The sequence below is a fragment of the Amblyomma mixtum genome, chromosome 2, assembly GCF_055824585.1.
Source record: "Amblyomma mixtum isolate Tamu chromosome 2, ASM5582458v1, whole genome shotgun sequence".
Classification (NCBI taxonomy): domain Eukaryota; kingdom Metazoa; phylum Arthropoda; class Arachnida; order Ixodida; family Ixodidae; genus Amblyomma; species Amblyomma mixtum.
The window spans coordinates 64585098-64605195 of NC_143013.1; the positions used below are offsets into that span (position 1 = coordinate 64585098).

General features: G+C 44.0%; 1 protein-coding gene across 1 annotated transcript; it reads left to right on the forward strand.

Moving 5' to 3' along the window:
- The first annotated feature begins 11406 nt into the window (after window positions 1–11406).
- LOC149359568 (uncharacterized) lies at window positions 11407–15132 on the forward strand. Its single transcript, XM_089571739.1, has 4 exons — window positions 11407–11491; window positions 12288–12355; window positions 14145–14226; window positions 14951–15132. Exons 1-4 carry the CDS (start codon window positions 11446–11448, stop codon window positions 14956–14958), a joined length of 204 nt encoding a protein of 67 aa, XP_089427865.1. The 5' UTR covers window positions 11407–11445; the 3' UTR covers window positions 14959–15132.
- The last annotated feature ends 4966 nt before the right edge of the window (window positions 15133–20098 follow it).

Sequence of the window (20098 nt, forward strand, 5' to 3'; positions counted from 1 at the left end):
CGACGCAGCAGACGCTGCACCTCGATGGGCCCACGGCCGTACTAACATTGCCCGGATACCACTGACAACGAGCTAAGGCAGTAAGACATCTGCGAGTGCTTAGTCATGGTCTTCCCCTGGAAACTCGGTATGCCGTCTGCACCACCTCAACCCCTCACTTCCATTCAATCCTCCGTCCGGCCTCTACCGCTGCGATGCTACGCTGTTGTGTCACCAGTGGCTAGGAGTGGCGTTCACAAATGCGGTTTGGTTTGGTTTATAGGGTTTAACGTCCCAAAGCGACTAAGGCTATGAGAGACGCCGTAGTGGAGGGCTGCGGAAATTTCGACCACCTGGGGTTCTTTAACGTGCCCTGACATCGCACAGTACACGGGTCTCTAGAATTTCTCCTCCAAAGAAATTCTAGCCGCCGCGGCCGGGATCGAACCCGCGTCTTTTGGGTCAGCAGCCAAGCACCATAACCACTGAGCCACTGCAGTGGCTCGTTCACAAATGCCTACTACCACTAATCGCAATGGCAGACTCTCCTGCGTGTGAGAACTGCGGGTGCGACGAAACAATACAGCACCTACTTTGCGACTGCCCTCGGTTTGAGCGTGAGCGTGTCCTCCTGGCTGCAATTGTCCGTCGCTTAGATCCTCTTGTGCTTACACAAGCCAAGATTCTAGGTCTTTGGACAAAAACCCCCTGACAGAGGACACTTATGAAGGCGCATATCAAGTTCTTGAAGGACACAGTATTGTGTTCATGGTTATAAACTTTCAGTGTGCCCCGTGTACCCTGTTTGCAATGGCCTACGAGCACTTGAAAAGTGATTTTCCTTTCCTTCCTTCAGTTTCTATATCTCCCTTCGTTCCCATTCCCACGCGTAGTGTAGCCGATCTGGGGTTTTCGCGGGAGCGCATGCACTCATTCAGTGAAATGACGCAGGCCTGAAAAGCCGAGCGTCGACTCTACTCCCCACTCCATCCCTCCCTCGACAATTACCATCAGACACTTTGAAGGCGACTCCAAACACGCAATTTACCCTCCCCTTATATACGCTCGCGCTATCACCAAGTCCACACAAACCCCTCCTGTACCCTCTGCCACATCCCCAAAGCCACTCTCGACCATATCCTTTTCCTCTGCGCGGCGGACCCTCCCCCGCGGGGCCTGGAGCACCTTACCACTTGGGAGGCATGGGAGACCCTACTGCGCTCCGAGGACCCGGCCAAGCAAGCCATCGCCACATGCCGGGCTGCCAGCGTCATGAGCTTCCGGGACATGAAAGTTTGAGTGCAGTGGGGCCGTGCGGGGGCCCAAGGACCGACGTGTCCAAAACTCCACAGTTTCAAATAAAGTTTTCACCACCACCTAGCCTACTGGGCGTCGCCAAGTTAACTTCCTTGCTTTTCCGTTGATCTTTCCATCCCCCCACGCCTGAGTCGCTTTCGTTATATGTTAAACCACGTTAAATGTCAAATAGTCACTAATCATGCGCACCGTCACCAGTTCTTGAATGTGCGACACATGGCGACACACTGGGAATAAATGGTGGACGCCCGCTCGCCACCTCGTGTCGAAGTAGTTAATATTTCTTGAAACAATTACACCGTATATTCGACTATCTAGAACATTGGTCTCCGAATTTATATCGATAATATAGTTAGGTAAATGTCTTTAGAGCCGCAAAACAAAGGAGACTTTAAAAAGTTTAGGAGGTACAGAAGAAAAATGGAGCCCAACACCTTGAGGCACTTGTCACGGGCTTCTCGCTTGACAGGCAGGACGCGGCGGCTGAGCCGTCCAGGAGGCGCTTTGTGTTGGCATTTCTGGAGGCTAAAACACACTAGAAATGTGAAATAAAAATTTGACGCGTCTAAAAAAAATTATCTTTACAATGCTTACTCTCATCAAGCAACCACGAGACTGACATCCTGAAAATGTGCAGTGCGGCGCGTATATATACCCGCCACTGTAAAAAAGGAAAGTCATCTGCTGTCACGAGCAGCTGACCCGTTCCATAAGGCATTTTTATATATCGCAATAGACATAAAAATAAATAGGCGCCATCTGCCCATGGAGTGTTGGTCTCGGAACATGCTCATTAAAAAAAAAAATGTCCTGAGGCGTGCGGATCTGCGTTTGCAATGTCGAGAATTTTTGTCACAGTGGGTAAGCCGCAGGTGTTCGAGGACCTTAAGTTCTTACCATATTTCCTACGCTCAAAACTGTGCAAAAGTTTTCGAAAAGGCGACGGAACCTCCTTCCCGACGTGAGGTGGACTGAATTAAAGACAGCTGGTCTCACCGTGGGTCGCCATTTCCTTCGTGCAACGTTCGAAACATGAAGCGCTTTGCGCTCATCATGGCTGCAGTTCTGCTGTGGGCAGGTAAGTGAAGGCTGCTTCACGTAATTAAACATCCGTTTTTTGGAAATCGAAAGCATCCTGTGCAAGTTACAAGAGCATTCATTTTTAGCAGCGTGACTGCTACCCCATGATCAAATTACGAATCTTGATGTTATGACCATCCTTTCTCTGTGTAGGGAGTGTTTCAGGGAAGCAATAATATTTCAAATTTTGCTACGTAAATGGTTGTGGAAAGACGCATGAGATGACGAAAATTTTTTGAGCCATAGCACCGAGATAGTCGCGTCTTGAAAATTATAGAAAACGGTATTGCTCATAACCAACGGACAGCTACAAATCTCTAATTGCAACCAGGCACCTAACCACAGTAGTTAAAAAGTTCACTACTAGAAATAAGTAATCCAGATTGTTACAGTACATCTGTTTGGCTATGAAGGAAAAGGTGCGTTTGAGGAGCGTTTGTTGCTCTACCACTAGGGCAATATTTAGGTCCCAGGATGGCCGCCACGTTCGTTGCTCCCGGCGGTGTTGGTTTACTCCGTATCTGCTTTTCTTGGAGCCATCTTTATCAGCTTCCCTTTGGGGTTTACCTAATGAAATCGTTTTAACCAAAGCAACTACTGTAGACGTTCCTTCAATAACGAGTATTACAAGGATAGTGTGTTTCAAAAGGAAACTTAATTGCGACCAGGGGATGTATACTGCCGCAAAGGAAAAGAGGGCGCGTTCCGGCTCTGAAGCCTTGGCAGCATTGCCAAGATGAGGTGTTGGGGGGGGTGGGGGGGGGGGGGGGTGCTCACGTTATCACGTTCATGCGTTTCCTGTCGTCCGCCAACAGTGGTAACAGTGGTACTAGATTCTGCAGAACTGATCATACCTTTCAAAGCTTTTTTTAACGGGTGGGCTTACCTGAAACACCTAGTATATAATTCAGCCTCCGATTAGTTGTAATTGTTTGCGATGCACTTCAGGAAAATTCCTTACGAAGTGAGCAGTAAATGTTACGCCCTTGATATTGCTGCGACTTTAAGTGTTCTCAGTATGTAACAAAAGGTGCAGAATTTGCCTATATTAAACAGCTCACGGGCTTTGTTACTCAGCCATGAAAAGCGTGCTTATAATTGTCTCGTAGCATTTTTTGGAGTCCTAGATTCGAAGCTTTGAAAACGAGTGTTTCTCTCACCTTCAAAACATTTTTAATGCTTGCGATGTATGAACAGCCAGAATAGATAACATTAAAACTAATTATTCCAAGACTGCTGAAATTTGAGCTAAATAATTTTTTGTAATATGATGCGAAGCCTGGGATGAGACAATTGGTTTTATTTTGAACAAGTACGCCTTTTGCACATTTGATAATTTCTGAAGTAGCGCGTTCGAGATAATTCTGTGGAAATAAAAACGCCTAAGGATATCCCGTAAGGCTGTAAGGATGTCACTGTGAAAAAAGAGCGCTGAGAAAAACACGAGGCGGTCAAGGCCAGCGTCACGAGATGTAGCTTATATCAAGTGTCGATAAACGGATCCAATTCTTTGAACAGTTTTGTTAATGCAGGCCTTTATACAGTCAAGCGAGATAGTGATGATTGCCTAAACCCGTCGCAGTGATGGCGACGGAGGCACAGGGTCCTTCGGAAGGCGAAGAAATGCCTGGATTGCCCGGGGGTGGCCCGTGTGGAGTAAGTGTATTAGTTAAGCTGGGCAATGCGAGGAGAAGCTAAGAGCTTGGTGACATAGGGATATATTATGGAGTGACCAGCTGTAGTCCTTCGGAAAACACAAGCGCAAATTATGAAATCTTTGCCTTGATCTGCACAACTGAATACAGATGGAAATAAAGCAACATTTGTGTTAGTAAATTTTGCTTGAAATTAAAAGATATCGGACGGTTATAAGTTATCGTGCAAGCTTCTCCTGCTACGCTTTATCTAGTCCAGCTTATCCCAAATTTGAAAAAAAAAATATTTCGCGATTATTTTATTTATACCGTAGGAGTAGGCTTTACTGTACGGTTTCTTGTGGGGCGGTTATTAGCCGGCTGTGACGCACAAGAAAACAAAACTGTAGTGGAAGTGATCTAACGAGAGATAAGGTAAGCAATTTTCTGGGGCAGGTTCAGGACTGCTCTTTCCTAGAGCAGACGGTAAGACATGGTATTAACACGATAGTAAGTCGCTCCTGTGGACGGCTCACTTTTTTTTTTGAGTGCCCCAACAACAAACAGAGAATGATTTTGTGCGCACTGGATACTTTGTAATTTAAAATTTCTTTTCACTCTTACGGACTGGCCTTATTGACCATGTTTGGTGTGGGATGTTCACTTCAATGCGAATGAACTTATTTATTGTGCTTCCTGTGGGGCTTTTACTGTGGCCACTTTGGGGAATACACTCTGGTCACTTTGGGGATTTCACTGGTCTCTGTGCGGATTTCAAATGATTGAAAACGCAGCATGGCGTGTAGAGAATGGCATGGAGAGACGAAACTAAGGAATTCGCACGGATAGAGTGGTCATAGCAGCGAAAGTACTCTGCTACTTGGAGATTAACGGAAGAGGCCTTTATTCTCAGTCGACATAACAGGCCTGATGATGAACGTGATCATAATCTTACTGAAAGTCGGAGCAGGGCTGCAGAAGAAAGCTGCACAACTTACTCCCAAAGTTCTCAGTTTCAGAAAATTTAGTACTTGTCTTTGACACATTGCAAATACACTGTACTGCCGCGAAAGTCTCAAGAATGCTGTGCAGCTTGCCTTTTTAGTCATTGCATAGCTGTATTGCGAATGGTAATAAGTAATTTCTGCCCTTACTCAAATCTGCTTTTAGGTCAGTATATTCCCCCCCAATATCCTGCAAAAAAAAGCGCGCTGTAAATCTTTGCAAGTGAATTGCTGCTTGAGAATATGTAGCTTGAAAAAACTGCCATTGTCGTTTGTTTTTACTGAATGGCACCAACCGCATTCACATAACTTTTCTGTTGTTGAAAAATGATTCGTTGGAGAGAATTAGGGCCAATGAAGATTTTTTTTTTGGCCGTACCATTGATGCGTTGTACATCACGAGAAAGAAATACTGATTAAACTTGGGGAGCATTTCAATGGCTTCAGAAAATATGGCTGAACGGAAACAACCCGCTTCCGAATTGTACTAGCATGAGCGCTAGGAATGTCAATTCCAAAAGCCGCAACAGTTTGTTTCCATTTCTTTCAGGATAAAATTTGCGACAAAAGCCAACAGTGTATCAAGGATCTAGCGCGTTGCAACGGTCATTCTGATTGCCCACCACTTTATCTCTGTAAGTTGGAACGCAAAATAACAGATTGCATAAAATTTAACATAATGCATTGCCTGCCCGGGGTTCACCGATATGTGAAATATAGAAAAACGCAATTCTGCTTCGTATTGTCAAACATTAATCTAATCGTTGCTTTCTCGCATCGCCGGCTCCTAAAGTGCGGGTAGTCTTTGGTTGTGTAAGGCATACAGTAATTGGATTATACAAATCGCTCCTTTATTGAAGAATATTCAAGATCTAGATAGTGTTATGAGCAAATTCAGAAAACCTCGGATGTGCAATTGTACCTACTGATGAATTAAACATGCTACCGGCAGTAAAATGCAGAGGACAAAAGAAGGTCACAAGACAGTGAAGGTGTTTGTCTTGTGTAGTGCCCTAGCTGTAGAGCGTCTAATCAATCGGTGTGCGTAAACAACTAGCCCCGATCGCAGCCTTCCTTATCCAGTTGTCAGCGTGGAATAAGAGTCAAGGATTGCTGAGGTGAGTTAGACACGGCAGTCCACGGAGAAATCATTACTCGGCAGAACCACGGACAGCAGATCTTATTAGTAAGCGGTAATATTAGAAAGCGTAAGCGGCATGACAATTTTTCACTATGTCTGATATGGCTGTTTTCCTTTCAGGTGTGTGAGAGGGCAGTGAAAGCAGGAAAAGCCTCTTTTGCAAACCATCGAATGCTCTCTGCTATTTGAACTAGCTGTTCTTTATTTTCTGGGGAAAAATACGCTTCCCATTTTTTCATGGATTTCAATGGTGCAATAAACGAGCTCCTTTCAAGCCACAACACTTGTTTCTCCTAATATTTGTGAGAAAATGAAGTCAAATTCGTTCATTATCCTTCCTTAGGCGTCGTAATTGACGTCAAGAGGCGAAAATGGTGGGGATTGAAATTTGGCGGCCCTGAAGCACAAAATCAAATAAATTGACATTTCAGAGCGTTTATGCTATTTCGAGCAGACGTGGTGTAATAACTGCTTGAGTGTACCACTGTCAAAGGCAAAAACGCTATCCGGACAAATTATACCTCACTAGTTTTGAATGATATTTAGAGCTAACTTATTTGATTTTATTTTATTCAGATTTTTTACAGCGCAGCATTATTAGACCGCTTTACAGAGCACTAATTGTCGCACCCGCTTAGTAACAGCGGGTTAAATTCAGATTGTTCACTGAATAAGCTTATTTATGCAGAAAATACTCAAAACCTTGAAAATTGTTTGCCTGATTATAAGGGTTATTATAAGGATTCTGATTATGATGGTTATTATATTTATGCTTGTAATGAGAGACACAAAAAACAAAAAGTACCTCTCTGTCGACATCTGTCATGGCAACTAAAACATTGCCTCCTTGAAATATGCGCGAGAAACTACACGGCATTATGACGTACGAAAATTACCGGCGCTAAGTACATTCCAAAAATAGTGGATACGTAAATACAAAGATAAAATGCTGCTTCTTGCTCCTTCTACATTGGTACGTCTCGTGCAGAATTATTAAGATCCTTAGACTTTAAACCGCCTTACAGTCTTGTCTGGCTCGAACATTTCCTGGAGGAGCATGCGGATTAAGACCATTAACAAGGAGCATACGCTGTTATCTTATGTTACATCAGTGGACTGGTCACATACTCATAGAAGTAGATATTAATCCGTATGACTTCGCAGGTCAAACACAAATTCCATGTGTTGAAAGGTGACCCTGACATTTTACACTTCCCTTTTTGAAACCCTGGGTCGAATTAATAGCTGGAAAATTATATTTAGAGCCCCATATCACGGTGTGAAAACAGCCCAAAGCAGTCGGCTTCTGGAAACTATAATTTGTGATTATCATATAAGCATGTCCTTATTACCTAATTATACGGTAACATTACAACTTCCTTCACAGAATCTCCTTTTAGCATTATCCCGACTTCGACTCGTAGTCACCAGAAAAAGTTTCTGCCGTTTAAATTGTTTTGTTTAAATTGTTTGCGTCCCTTTCACTGGTTTCATTGCTTATGTCGACATAAGTATTGCCCCACATCACTTTAGCCAAGATTTAAAGATATCGAAGGCCCACGCACTCAACGGAGCTTCAGCCATGTTGTCCACCTTTGTATAAAGTAATTCAGTGTATCTTTATAATGCCTTAAATACTGTAATAAATAAATTAATATAAAAATTAACTTTTCACCTATTGAATATTTCAGTGCCTAGTTGTCATCATCGTCTCTTATCGCTCCTATTAAACCTGCACTGTGCCAGCTGCAGTAACCTTATTCCCTCGAACTTCCCAAATAATCCACGCACCAGACTTCTTGACCCCCTTTCCTAGCCTTAGTCGGCATTGGAATTTACTCCGTTACCATTAACGACAATTGGTGATTTGGCCTTCGTATTATATTTCCTACCCGTGCTCATTTCTCCCTTTGGAATTTCGACTAGGATGGCATTAACTCGCGTTTCTTTCCTGACCCACTGTTCCCTCGTCCTGTCTAGTAACGGCACTCCTCTGGTTTGACATTCCCTAGGTCGTTGCGCTGTCCACAATTTATGTTGAACCCTTTACGTCACCCTCCAAGTTTCTGTCCCACAGGAGAAAAAAAAAATCTGCGTACTCAGTATCTGCGTACTTTGGGCATGTGACCAACCTTCAAAATGGCCCGCGTGATCCACACATAATATGTTTCAACGAAAAAGTTATGGAAGCCTAGTTTTAATCACAGGTGCTCATCTGCTTTCTTTCGCTGCAAATCTTGTTGAATTCGTTGCGAGATGTTTGCGCAGCCACGTTCCTATCTCATTCGGGTGGGACGTGTACTATGCATCCCTCACGACAGGACGCGGAAGTTTGAGTAAGAGCTCTATGAAAGGCCATGGTATACCTGCGGTGCACCAACACAAAATGCATATGGAAGACAAGACACAGCTAGATTGCGATGCTGACAATGAAGCATGCATTGATAATCGCGACTTCTATCTACAGGTTTATCTCCAACAAGCTTGCGCACAACAACGAGCGGGAGTCATATAAAAACATCTGTTCACAATTAAACAGGCTCTCGCTAGGTTTCTAGTAGGCCTGTTTATTAGTAGATTCCGAACATCAGTTGCACCCTTCTAGAGCCTTCAAGAAGCTTTAGTACACATTCAAGGACAATCATCAAACAGCGAAAATGAAACTACTCGAAGGCACGAAAATGCATTGATATACCATGTCACGAAACAATAACGAGAGTGTTATGAGCTTAAGGGAAAAAATAGCGCACAAGAGAAGACGGGACAAGCGAGGAGACACAGACAAGCGCTAACTTTCAACAGACGGTTTATTGCAAAATCGGGAGCATATATACACATGTCCAGAAAGGCAACAAAGAACAGGATCGAAGATAACACACAACCCCTCGACAGCCATCTGCTTATCGTGCCAGATATGAAAGCTCTTTTTTCGACAAATTAACGGAAGGTTCACTGACACAATCCGGTCCAAAACGCACAATGTTCGACGCTTCAAATTTCTCCCTGGTAAGTTGGTCGCGGTGATGGTACAAGATTACAGTATCTTCAAAAATTGGACGGCAAGGAGGGTCACAGTCACATGCCTTACAATGCAAAGCCAGATGCCCGTCCGTTAATTTGTCGAAAAAAGAGCTTGCATATCTGGCACGATAAGCAGATGGCTGTCGAGGGGTTGTGTGTTATCTTCGATCCTGTTCTTTGTTGCCTTTCTGGACATGTGTATATATGCTCCCGATTTTGCAATAAACCGTCTGTTGAAAGTTAGCGCTTGTCTGTGTCTCCTCGCTTGTCCCGTCTTCTCTTGTGCGCTATTTTTTCCCTTAAGTATGTCATACCAACATGCCCAAGCCTCATCTCTTCTGCTATGAGCTTGTACCGAGGTTTTTTGGGCATGCTTTTACGAGTCTACATGCGTGTATCGCAATGCACCAACACATTATTGTCCAATAAAGAAAATAATGGCACCTTGCCAGCTATAAACTAAGCTGCAGAAAAAGCGGATTTTAGTGCCGTATGTATATTCTCGTTCTTGAGAGGTTCCTAAAACAATGAAAGACTACTTCATCATTTCTATAGATGCACTTATATTCCGGGATATTCCAGAGGAGCTTCAAAAAACGCCGGAGTTTGAAATCGCATACAATGGATTATTTTACCTCCTACCATGCATTGGCGCACTGCTGGCCATGTTCTTATCTGTTAGACACTATACGTACTATGGGAAACCGGTATTACCAGCTGCGATTCTGAGTGTGTTGTCTCATCGAGATAATACTTTTACCAGACAGTTCACTGCCTCAGAGGTCTGTCTGCCGAAACTAATCCGAAACGGATCTGAGGCATTTGTTTTATCGCCTGTGCAATCTTTCCTCTCTTCTAGTGTCTGCGCGTGAGTTATGTTTAGCTAAGCGTTCTGAGGGGTTTGGGTGATAGTTCCTCGTTTCCTTGCAATTACTTCTTATGTGTACATAACTCGACTGTAACAAATACCGTGCCGAAAAAAAAATATCGTTGTGGGGGTAGCATATTTAGCCGATGATCATGAGATGCTTGCTTTAAATTCTGGCGCTAATTGTGTCTTATGCTTTTTTTAATTTTGTTGAGAAAAGTAGTTGTCAACTATTATGTAGTCCTGATGCTTTCTTTAACGGAAGTCTGCTTTCCAATCCCAGCAGCATGCACAGCCCAGCACCAAGCGTCCCCATAACAGCAGGACAATAAATCCCAACGCTACTGTGCTTTGCAAGAGGCCTAAAGTGAATAAAACACCGCTTTGTGCTTCCGATCGAGTTCTCTTTCTAGCTACCGGTTGCCTTGGTGCTACCGCATCTATGCAACAACTTTTGTTCCCAGGTGACTTAAATTCCACTTCCTGGCCTTCCCTGTTAAGCTTCAGGGTAATAAAGTTGTGGCTTTCTAGTTTCGTGACCGATGCTCAAAACAATATGCGAGCGTATTTTTCGCACGTAAAAGCAAAGTTGGGCGAAGTTCTTTTCGTACCACCATGTGTTTTCAGACTGTGCTACAACGTGCAGTTTTGTCTTGCTTGTGAGAGATTTGTCAACATTATGTCTAAAAAACGCGGTAGCCTTAGCACCTTTCAAGACGTGCAGAGATAAAAATACGGCAAGCAAATAAGAAGGTCATTTTGCCAAAATTTTGTTTTACTTCGACCTCACTTTGTATCGGGGATCACAGGGTTGAAGAAACGTAAACGTAAACAAGTAACCCACCTCCGACTCATTTCTGATCTACAGAGTGCATCACTGTGCAGCTTAAAGATTGCTGAGGTGACTTGGATGATACAGATCTGACTTTTGAGGGATGGCGTTCTCTTCTGTTAAAAGACTGCGAGAGAGGGCATCAGTGCAGCTCAAACGGCGCTCACTTAATAGCTTTAGCTCTAAGGCAACGCGGACCTGGATAGAGGAAAGAGCGGACAGCCTCCTCGTTGACATCTCACACGTGCTTTTCTTGAGACGTGATTCCCCACTGCAATAAATGCTGCGATTGAAATATGAGTTGACGACTTCCTGTGCTATATTCCGCACCTGTCATGTACTTAGAAACATCGCCTCGTGATTTGCAACGTAGCTGGTATGCTGTTTTCGACTGTCACAGGGCATAAGCGCTGAAATGCATTCTTGGTGGCGGCAATCGTCTGAACGCTGTCAGGGGGCGCGACCGGGCGGCGGATGAGCCGCCTGTGCGTCCGGTACACGAAATAAAAGCACTCGCGATCTTTCCTGGCGTCGCTGTAGCCTCCCGGTGTCACGAACCGCACTACACAATGAAGAACTCAGCCATTTTCTTGGCTCTGCTACTGCTGTCAGCAGGTGAGTCGCAAGCCCTAATTCACTCTCGAAAAGGAATGGCTCTACAAACGTTTTTCGCGAGTGTAAACGTCCTTCGCGTATTTACCTTCTCTTTGGTAATCGCAGTACTGAAACAAAGAATCGGTGGTAGAGTGAATCTGGGAAGTAACACACTGCCTTAAAAAGTAGAAGTCGTTTTCAGTTGTGCCGCGTTAGGTACACAGAAGCTGAATGAAAGGAGAGATCGATCAGAGCAATTTTAGTCTAGTCGACAGCAGGAAGTATTACTGCTTGACTACAGGAAAAGTATATAAAGGTTTTATAGACTGTGCGAATTCTGTGCAGGTAGTTTCAGGTGCAGATGTACGGGATACTTCTCGAAGCATTTGACGAACAGTGGGGCTTCTAATGGGCAGAGATTCGAAGATCGCAGCCAAATTACATGTTCAACAAATTAATAAATAACAATATAACTAAAACAGGAGCTCTGTGGAGCAAAAAACTGGCAACAAACCGCTTTTCACAAGAAATATCCTGGCGTAGGCTTTTCTGCGCAAGTACACGATTTTGCTGAATGGTATGCTATTATTTGTATTTGGTTAGGTAAGCGGGTCCCGTTCTGCTGAATCAGCGTTGAACCAATAACTGTTTCACATGTGTCAGCCATAGGGAGATTGCCGCGTTGGTAGATGACACGAGTGATTGGCGCGTATAAACGTTCTAACGTCACAACGGAGAAACCTTCCACGTCTGTTACCGTGGTTTTTTTTTTTATGGGATTAAGCAGCGAATTACTGTGGACCTGACCTATTCGCAGTGATGGTGACTCAGGCGCAGCGCTTTAATGGAGGATTTCCTGGACTGGGTGGTGGCCGCCGCTGTGGTGTAAGTATATTATCCCCATCAAATACGAACTGTCATGGCGAGCACGACTCATAGAAAGAATGTGATCTTTCACAAAGCGCAAATTATTAGGGTGGTTCTTTCCTGTCTTGTATGTAATTTGGGAAGACTTAGAACGTTTCAATTCCGGTGTTAGTAGCTGAAAATTGAATTACGGCAGCATTTGGAAGCGAGGAATTAGCATTTTGACATGATGCTCCCTGTTGCTCCAGTTTAGCTCTCAAATTAGGAATTAAATATATTCCTATTATAATTGCTTTTAGGAAGGCGCGAGACTGTAACAAGTAGTTAAGCTTCTTCCATACGTCGACGGTTAACCCTCTGTGGCACTCGAGGAGTGAAAAGAGTACATTGATCGTAATAATTAGGCCACTCAGGATATTCGCGATTTTCTTCGCGTGCTTATAACAAGGAAGCAAGTTACCACTGACGTGATGTACAAATACAAACATAACGTCCTGAAAAAGACACAACCAAGACGAGTGTAAATATTAGTCTGAATAATTCAGGACATTTTTTGTCGTTACTGGATTCATCTCATCGACAAAAGGTTTTGAAATGGGCTTTTCATGTGTACGTAATCGAGTGCATCTCGCCTGTCATACAGAGGCGCTTGAGAATCACGCAAGTAGATAGCTTGAAAGGCATGATGATTTCAGGAGGAACGGGACGAAAGAACGTCGCAGTAATAAAACACAGAGCATGTAGCGGCAAAATAGGTTTGAACTGCTGACAGGTGCGTACATGGATTGGATTAATGGTGGAAGGGATTACTTATTTAAAAGCCGCTCCCGGCGCGAATAAGAATGCGCAGTGAGGTGTCGCCTAATCGTTTACGGGCGGCAACTTCAAAAGTTTATAAGAGGTTTTAAATTCGATTCGAATACTCATAAAAACCAAAGCTACAGACTTCTGGCATTAGAATATGAAAACGAAAATCATTTCACTTCACTTAAGCCCATCAGTTTCATGTTTCTTGTACAGAATATCCGAGCTGCAATTAATTGACGTTTTGCGGCTGCCAGAATATTACGGTTCCGTATAAGATCCTGGCTGATAATATTCCAGCGTTTAGTTTTACTACTGAATTAGTTCATTAAAGTCTAATATTTCCGCTTTTTGGGATATGTCTTCAGAACAGAGTTCTATGGTTGTTTAGGCAAATTCAATTCGTTAATTACCGGTACTATCGGTGATGGCCCGACAGGCGTCGGCCCAATCTCATTTTAGCGTCATTAAATAGCGTACCCCCTTTGGCAAAAGTAACCGAGAAACACATTTTTGTTTCTCAACCGCATAACGGAGCCTTCACGGACGCCTAAAGACCGAAAGGTCATAACCTGAGGTCAAGTGCTCACCTTACTCTATACAGAATCAGAGCTAAAGGGCTGCCATAGGTACTTTGTAATGCGGCTAAGAAAGAAACCACTTGTGCCCGGTTACTTTTGGCAAAGACTGTATATCGTGGTTTAGAAGAACTGCTTGCTGGGCTAGATGGTGCAGGTTGTAACAAAAGAACTTAACAACAACAAAAGACGTTGTAACAAAAAAAGACGAACACAAGAAAAGACCACACAGGACTAGCGCTAATCCTGTGTGGTTCTTTCCCTACGTTCTTTTGTTACTGTACATCATGAAATAGCTTAATTAGAAATCCTGGCCTGACATATCGTACTGGTTTCGAAGAGCGCGTTGCTTTTTGTGCTAGCAAGAAAAAGGGAAGGAATATGTGCTGGCAAAAGCGCGCTATGTATTAATCTCTTTTTTCTAGCCGAAATTCTGCCGTCGAGGCCAAAGGTGCATCGAAAGTCCTGTGAGGTGCTTCAGAGCTCCGTGCCCACGGATTTTCACATGTAAGTTTCAAGTTTAAATCAGAATTAAGGTAAAATTTTGCGCAGTGTGAAGCGCACAAGTTGATCGGTACTCTTATTTGAGGAGACGTCAAATGACGCATTGTTGAAGAATTTAGCGAATATTCAGCGGAAAAGACACTAGCTACTAGAACTGTGATTACCTACCGTTGTGTAGAGATGCAGGGTTCAGCAAACGTATACTTGACTGGTTACTAGGGAGGGTCTCGGATGTCCTCGTGGCAGAAGAAATAAAGCACCAGAGCAAATCACGAGACATTGCCATGAAGCATTCATGCATAGATTTTTTTAGCTTACACATGAAGGAGCATCAAAAATATTTAGCTGTCGGCGTCGGTTCATAGTGATGCTCCAATGCTGCTGTTCCTGCATGACACACATCAAAGACTGGTGAAATAGTATTACACGCCCCTGTCCTACTAGTTTTTAAATTTTATCTACAATTTACCCAGTAATGGATATTACAGAGGAGGGGGGGGGGTACGACATAAATTGCACACTCAAGGCCACCATAATATCATAACGCCTTTACAGAACACATACGGACAACATACCATAAAAAAGATCTCAATGAAGCTAAACTAAAACTCGCCCTGTTGCCGAACGAGCACGGAGAATTTGATAGTGATGTATACTTGTACAAAACCTAAGAGTGTTCGCAGTTTTTATTATCGCCCCTTTATGACCCTGTATTTTTTTATTTCAGGCGTATGAAACAGGGAAGGAAGCACAAAGACAACTCCTTTTTTACTGCCGTGTTCTCGCAATTTACTTTTTTTTCCTGACAACGACCGAAGCTCTGGAAGTTATTGGTTAAAGAACGCCTCGCTGCAGCGACTTCATTGTTTGGAAATAAATTTTCTCAGGACAAAAAGAATGAATGAAACAGCATGGCTCTATTGTGATTGCTGAACGGCCTGACATTAAGAAGGGCAAGAAATGTTCCGATACAGAACTTTTTAAGGGTTAGCAGGAGCCTGCGGATAACGAATAACTGCATAAATGCTTTTTTGTAGTTAATGGCCCAAAGAAGACCTCAAGCTGTAATGTACTCCATTGTGTATATTTTTCAAAGTAGCGAACGAAGTTATTCAGATATTTGTTGCGTGAATCGTATTACATCACTTACCGGATTGCAGACCCCTAGACCTCTGAAATGACGAAAGTCAGCCCAACTCAATAAAACGGCAAATTTACATTAAAGAAAAATTAGCACCTACATTCGTACCTCTAGAAAGCGGTGATAACTGAGGTACATGTCTTCGCAGCGTTCCAAATTCTATGCCTGCACTAAAAACGCAGATCCCTATTCAGAAAGTATGTATACATGGTCTGTTCTGAAAGTAGTAGGACTCATTTTTTTAAACAAAATTTTTTCAAGCGAATAGTACAAACGATTACAATTTTTCAAGGTAGCACCCTTCCGCACCTACTCACTGCTGCTAATGAGTTTTACAATTTTTGTACGCCTCCAGGAACGCCTGGACCGGAATGCTGTTTAGCTCCCTCGTCACGGCCTGTTGAAGCACCTCTACCGATCCGTGATGTTTCCCCTCGAGCGTCGATTTTATTCTCGGGAATAGAAAAAAGTCTGGCAGGGCCAAGTTGAGGCTGTAGGGGGGCTGAGACAGCGTTGCCGCCTTGTGCGGGACAAAAATTCGGGGTCCTCATTCAGATGACGAAGAAGATCCTACCGGTTGGCCTTTTCCTCCTCTGACAACACTCCCGGCACCAACTTCGCGCACGCTTTCCTCATGGGTAAGTTTTCTGTCACGATCCCAAAAACTTGGGTTTGAGGAATGCTCAAGTCATCAGCAATCATTCTGATAGATCACTGTTAAGTAAATGTTTCCCTCGCTACACATTTTCGTTGGTCTTGCTGGTCGAAGGGCGTCTGAAGCGGTCGTCTTCCTCCACTCTTTCCTTACCTTGTCGGAAAAGCTTGTGCCTATCAAAAACACCTGATCTACCCATGGAAGCGTCACCGTAGGCCTCCTTAATCATGTTGTGAGTCTCTTTGCCCGTTTTACCAAGATTTACTCAAAATTTGATCGCGTATCGCTGATGCAGTAAACGCTCGACGATTCTGCGTGACGAGACGTTTCGACAGGGGTTCACAGTACAAGCGACCTCCTCTTTTTAACGGCCGAGAGCCGACTGCCGATTTTGCACAGCATTCCCAATATCCCCCTTCAACGATCCTGCACGCACAGACCACCTATCGTCCGCCCGTTCGCCCAGGAAAAAACCAGTCCTACTACTTTCAGAACAGACCATGTACATCGGCTGTGCCGTTAACGCCACAGCTTTGTCCGAACCACCACTTAATATTCCCAGATTTCATCATTACGTCGCTGGAGCATTCCATGCTGTTTAAAATAGTTACCGCTGCTCCTAATGACGAGCTCGTCAGAAATGCTGAGCAATCTTCAAGGCCCCAGTCTCTTCCCTGGTACGTGCAGAACGCTACAAAGGCTGCGCCTCTGCCCATCTCCTTTTCCACTTTTCTGCGGGAGATCGCACCTATGATTTGTGCTTTTTTTAAAAAAAAAGTCAACGCAGGAAGCGTAAATCGAGGTGTGTTATGTGAGCAGTTAGCGGTTGTTGATGTTCTGGTAAGTGTAATGTAAATGTCACGTCAAAACTGCTGGCTAGTCTGCTTGAGGGAAAGTTCAACATCAAAATGTTGATCTATGCTTTTCAGTGTAGAATGCGTGCTCTAACGATAAGCGCCATAAGCTGTGCATTTTTCACGGATGTCGCAGCACATCAGGCTTCTATGGTGCTCACCGTATCTTTCTTGCTGAGAAGGCAGGATTAAAGTTTGACTGCGGAGGCAATGTGCGGCGCCTCCCGTCAGCATGTTATTGATTTAAGAGTGCTGGGAGAAACGAATTTCTTTGACCGCAGCAATTTATTAAGCGCTAATAAAAATACATCGTATACGCTCTAACACATTCCTGTTTATGTAGGCTATCCACCAAACTCTCAAACGTCCTTTCGACTTGAGAGCCTGCGAGTTGTCACGTTCTGACTCTTGTATGGCAGCGTAAACGCTACCACACAAATATATAGAATATTAAGCGTTCAATACCGAATAGTCGCGAATATTGCACACTGTTAATGGTTGTTGAATTTCTAATATATGAGGACACATCGAAGATGAATCATGGGCACCCGTTGGCTAGTTCCTGTCGACGTTGTTTATTGCACTCCATGAAACGTTGATATCCGGTAAGGTCATAGCTTTACGCTTGTATTGTCAAAGCACTGTTCTATGAATTTTATTTCATAATAATGTTCAGGTAAATTTTCTAAGAGGCAAGAAACAATCGAGCCAATATCTTAAGAAGTGCGAAGGAATGGAGCCCAACACCTTGAGACACTTGCAAGTTGTTAGTGCCTATTTATTATTAATAAAAATCAGAATGGAAGGAAAAGTTCATTTGTAATAAGAACAAAAATTGAAGGAAAAGATGTTGCTAGTCGCGATATCTGCCATCGAAACATGAAGCACCTGAGCTGCGGCTAGCGGAAATAAAAGGACAGGGAGAGGACAGGGAGAGGGAAAAAAACGGGAAGCGCTAGAAGAAAGGATATATGGGTAGGGCGGCAATCTACCCTTTGTACAAATACAGAATATGCACTTGTCAAGCTTATCGCTTTTCACGAAGGGCTGTTTTCCTGAGCAGTCGCAGGTTGCCTTTAGTGCTGACATAGTTGTAGGCTAGAGCACATTAGAAAATTTAAATAAAGACTTGGCGCGAGAAAATAAAGTAGCATTACAAGGCTCACTATGGCAGCACAACGATGAAAGTGACATGCTGAGAAACTTGGAGGACGCTCAAGCCTTGCCTTTAAGAGTGGAACGCGACAGCGTCTTGCAGCGCTGCCAGGGAGTCCAAGGAACACCATCGCCCGTTCGGCGCGAAGCCTTGCTTGTTGAACAAATCGAAAGTTTTTTTTTTATTTAGGAAAGGAAATAACGCAGTAACAATCTCACTTGTCTTGGTGGACACGCGAACCAACCATGATATGTTTTTTTTTACGCAGCCCCCGATTATAGGTCGCCGGTTCCCCCAAATATAGGTCGCCGGTTTGAATCCCTGCCGTGAACTAAGCTCTAGCTTAGCTAGTACGTTTATGCTGCATGAAACGCTGAATCGTATGACACCATACGGAACATACTGCGGCAAACGGTTGCATGATATGATTTTTTCCGACGCGTGGTGCCGACTACAACTACGACGTCGACGGCTTTTCGACCGAAAGTCTGTGTACGCTGTAGCGTAAAATACGCAGAGCGGAGCTCATACACCTGTTGCCGTAAATAAAGAAGGCGTCTACTGACAAGAGGAGCTGATGCGTTTTATGAGGAGTTTTTCTGCTTCGCAACAGACTCGTATACCGTCGGGACGAAGGATGTAAAGGCTACCGTTGCCCGTTGACTGGTTGTCTGAAAACAGGCTGGTTCGAGTTTCCACACAAATGCTCCGAGCCGCGTTCGCACTGTCTAGTACTTGCGCAATGGTAGGAAAAGCAGGTGTTCCAGGAAGCAATGTTTATGACCCATCTGCTGCGCTTTGAGCGGTGCCATGTTTCCAGGGGACGTCGGAACCTCCATCCAGACGTTTGGTGTTCTGAAGAGAAGACATCGTGAGTGAATTTCATTGGTGCGACGTTAGAAATAATGACGCGCTTGGTGATCATCATGACAGCATTTTTGCTCTCGGCTGGTAAGTAAAGGCTACTCACGTAATTAAATACACCCTTTTAAGGCGAAAGCCTTTACAGGCTCATGACTCGCTAGCGTGTCAGATCATGCGAACTCGTCCATCAAGCATGTGACGTCACAAGTCGACGTCATGCGATGTTACGCGAACTGTCAGTCAAACCTACTTAAACAGCGCGGCACCCACATTTATGGTAGTAAACTGTCGACGTAATAGAACAACGCTACTTTAGACGTGACTCTCTAACGTTCAATATATGTAGCCATGCTAGAAATGGGCTTTATTGGTTTGGTTTATTGGGGTTTAACGTTTCAAAGCGACTGAGGCTATGAGAGACGCCATAGTGAAGGGCTCCGGAAATTTCGACCACCTGGTGTTGTTTAACGTGCACTGACATCGCACAGCACACGGGCCTCTAGAATTTCGCCTTCATCGAAATTCAGCCGCCGCGGCCGGGATCGAACCCGCGTCTTTCGGAAGAAATTGGCTTTAATAGCGAGTTTTACCAATATACTGTATTTAGGAAGGAAACTGTTCAATGCAACCAGGGGTTAAATGCCGTTCTGTAGGAAGATGGGGCGCGTTTCGGCTCAGGAGCTTGGCCTGCATCGCAAGAAATGTTGCCCCAGAATGTAGTTACCGGATTTCACGTGTTTTCCGCTGTCATGCAGCAGTACTCATTTCCGCAGAAGACATGTTTATACCTTTGAGAAACTATATTTAACTAATTAGACGCGGGCTTCCCGTAAGCGCCTTGTATCTTAGACCTTTCTGCCCTGATGGCGTCAATTGACACTACAACATAAATATTCCGTTCGCGCCTCAGTAATGAACAAAAATACCATTCATTTTAATAAGATAGTGCCTCCGGGATCCCTGCTGCTATCGGCATCTCTGTTCATGTATTTCCATTGAGCTGCGCGGTGTAAGGAAGAAGGAGCAGCAGCATGGTAGGCATGCGGCGAAGAAGCCGAGGTATAGCAAATTTGTAGATTTATATCTTACTAACTGTTCCTTATTTTTCGCTCACATTTGTAACTATTTTGTGAACCACCTATATTAGCGTCACATATATTATATTAGTATCAAATATATATTATATTAGCGTCACAGATATTATT

Bases quoted from the DNA above. Each gene is read 5' to 3' on its own strand.
- LOC149359568 (XM_089571739.1), top strand. From the start codon at position 11,446: ATGAAGAACTCAGCCATTTTCTTGGCTCTGCTACTGCTGTCAGCAG. The intron at 11,492-12,287 runs GTGAGTCGCAAG...ACCTATTCGCAG, and splicing joins TCTGCTACTGCTGTCAGCAG to TGATGGTGACTCAGGCGCAG. The intron at 12,356-14,144 runs GTAAGTATATTA...TCTTTTTTCTAG, and splicing joins GTGGTGGCCGCCGCTGTGGT to CCGAAATTCTGCCGTCGAGG.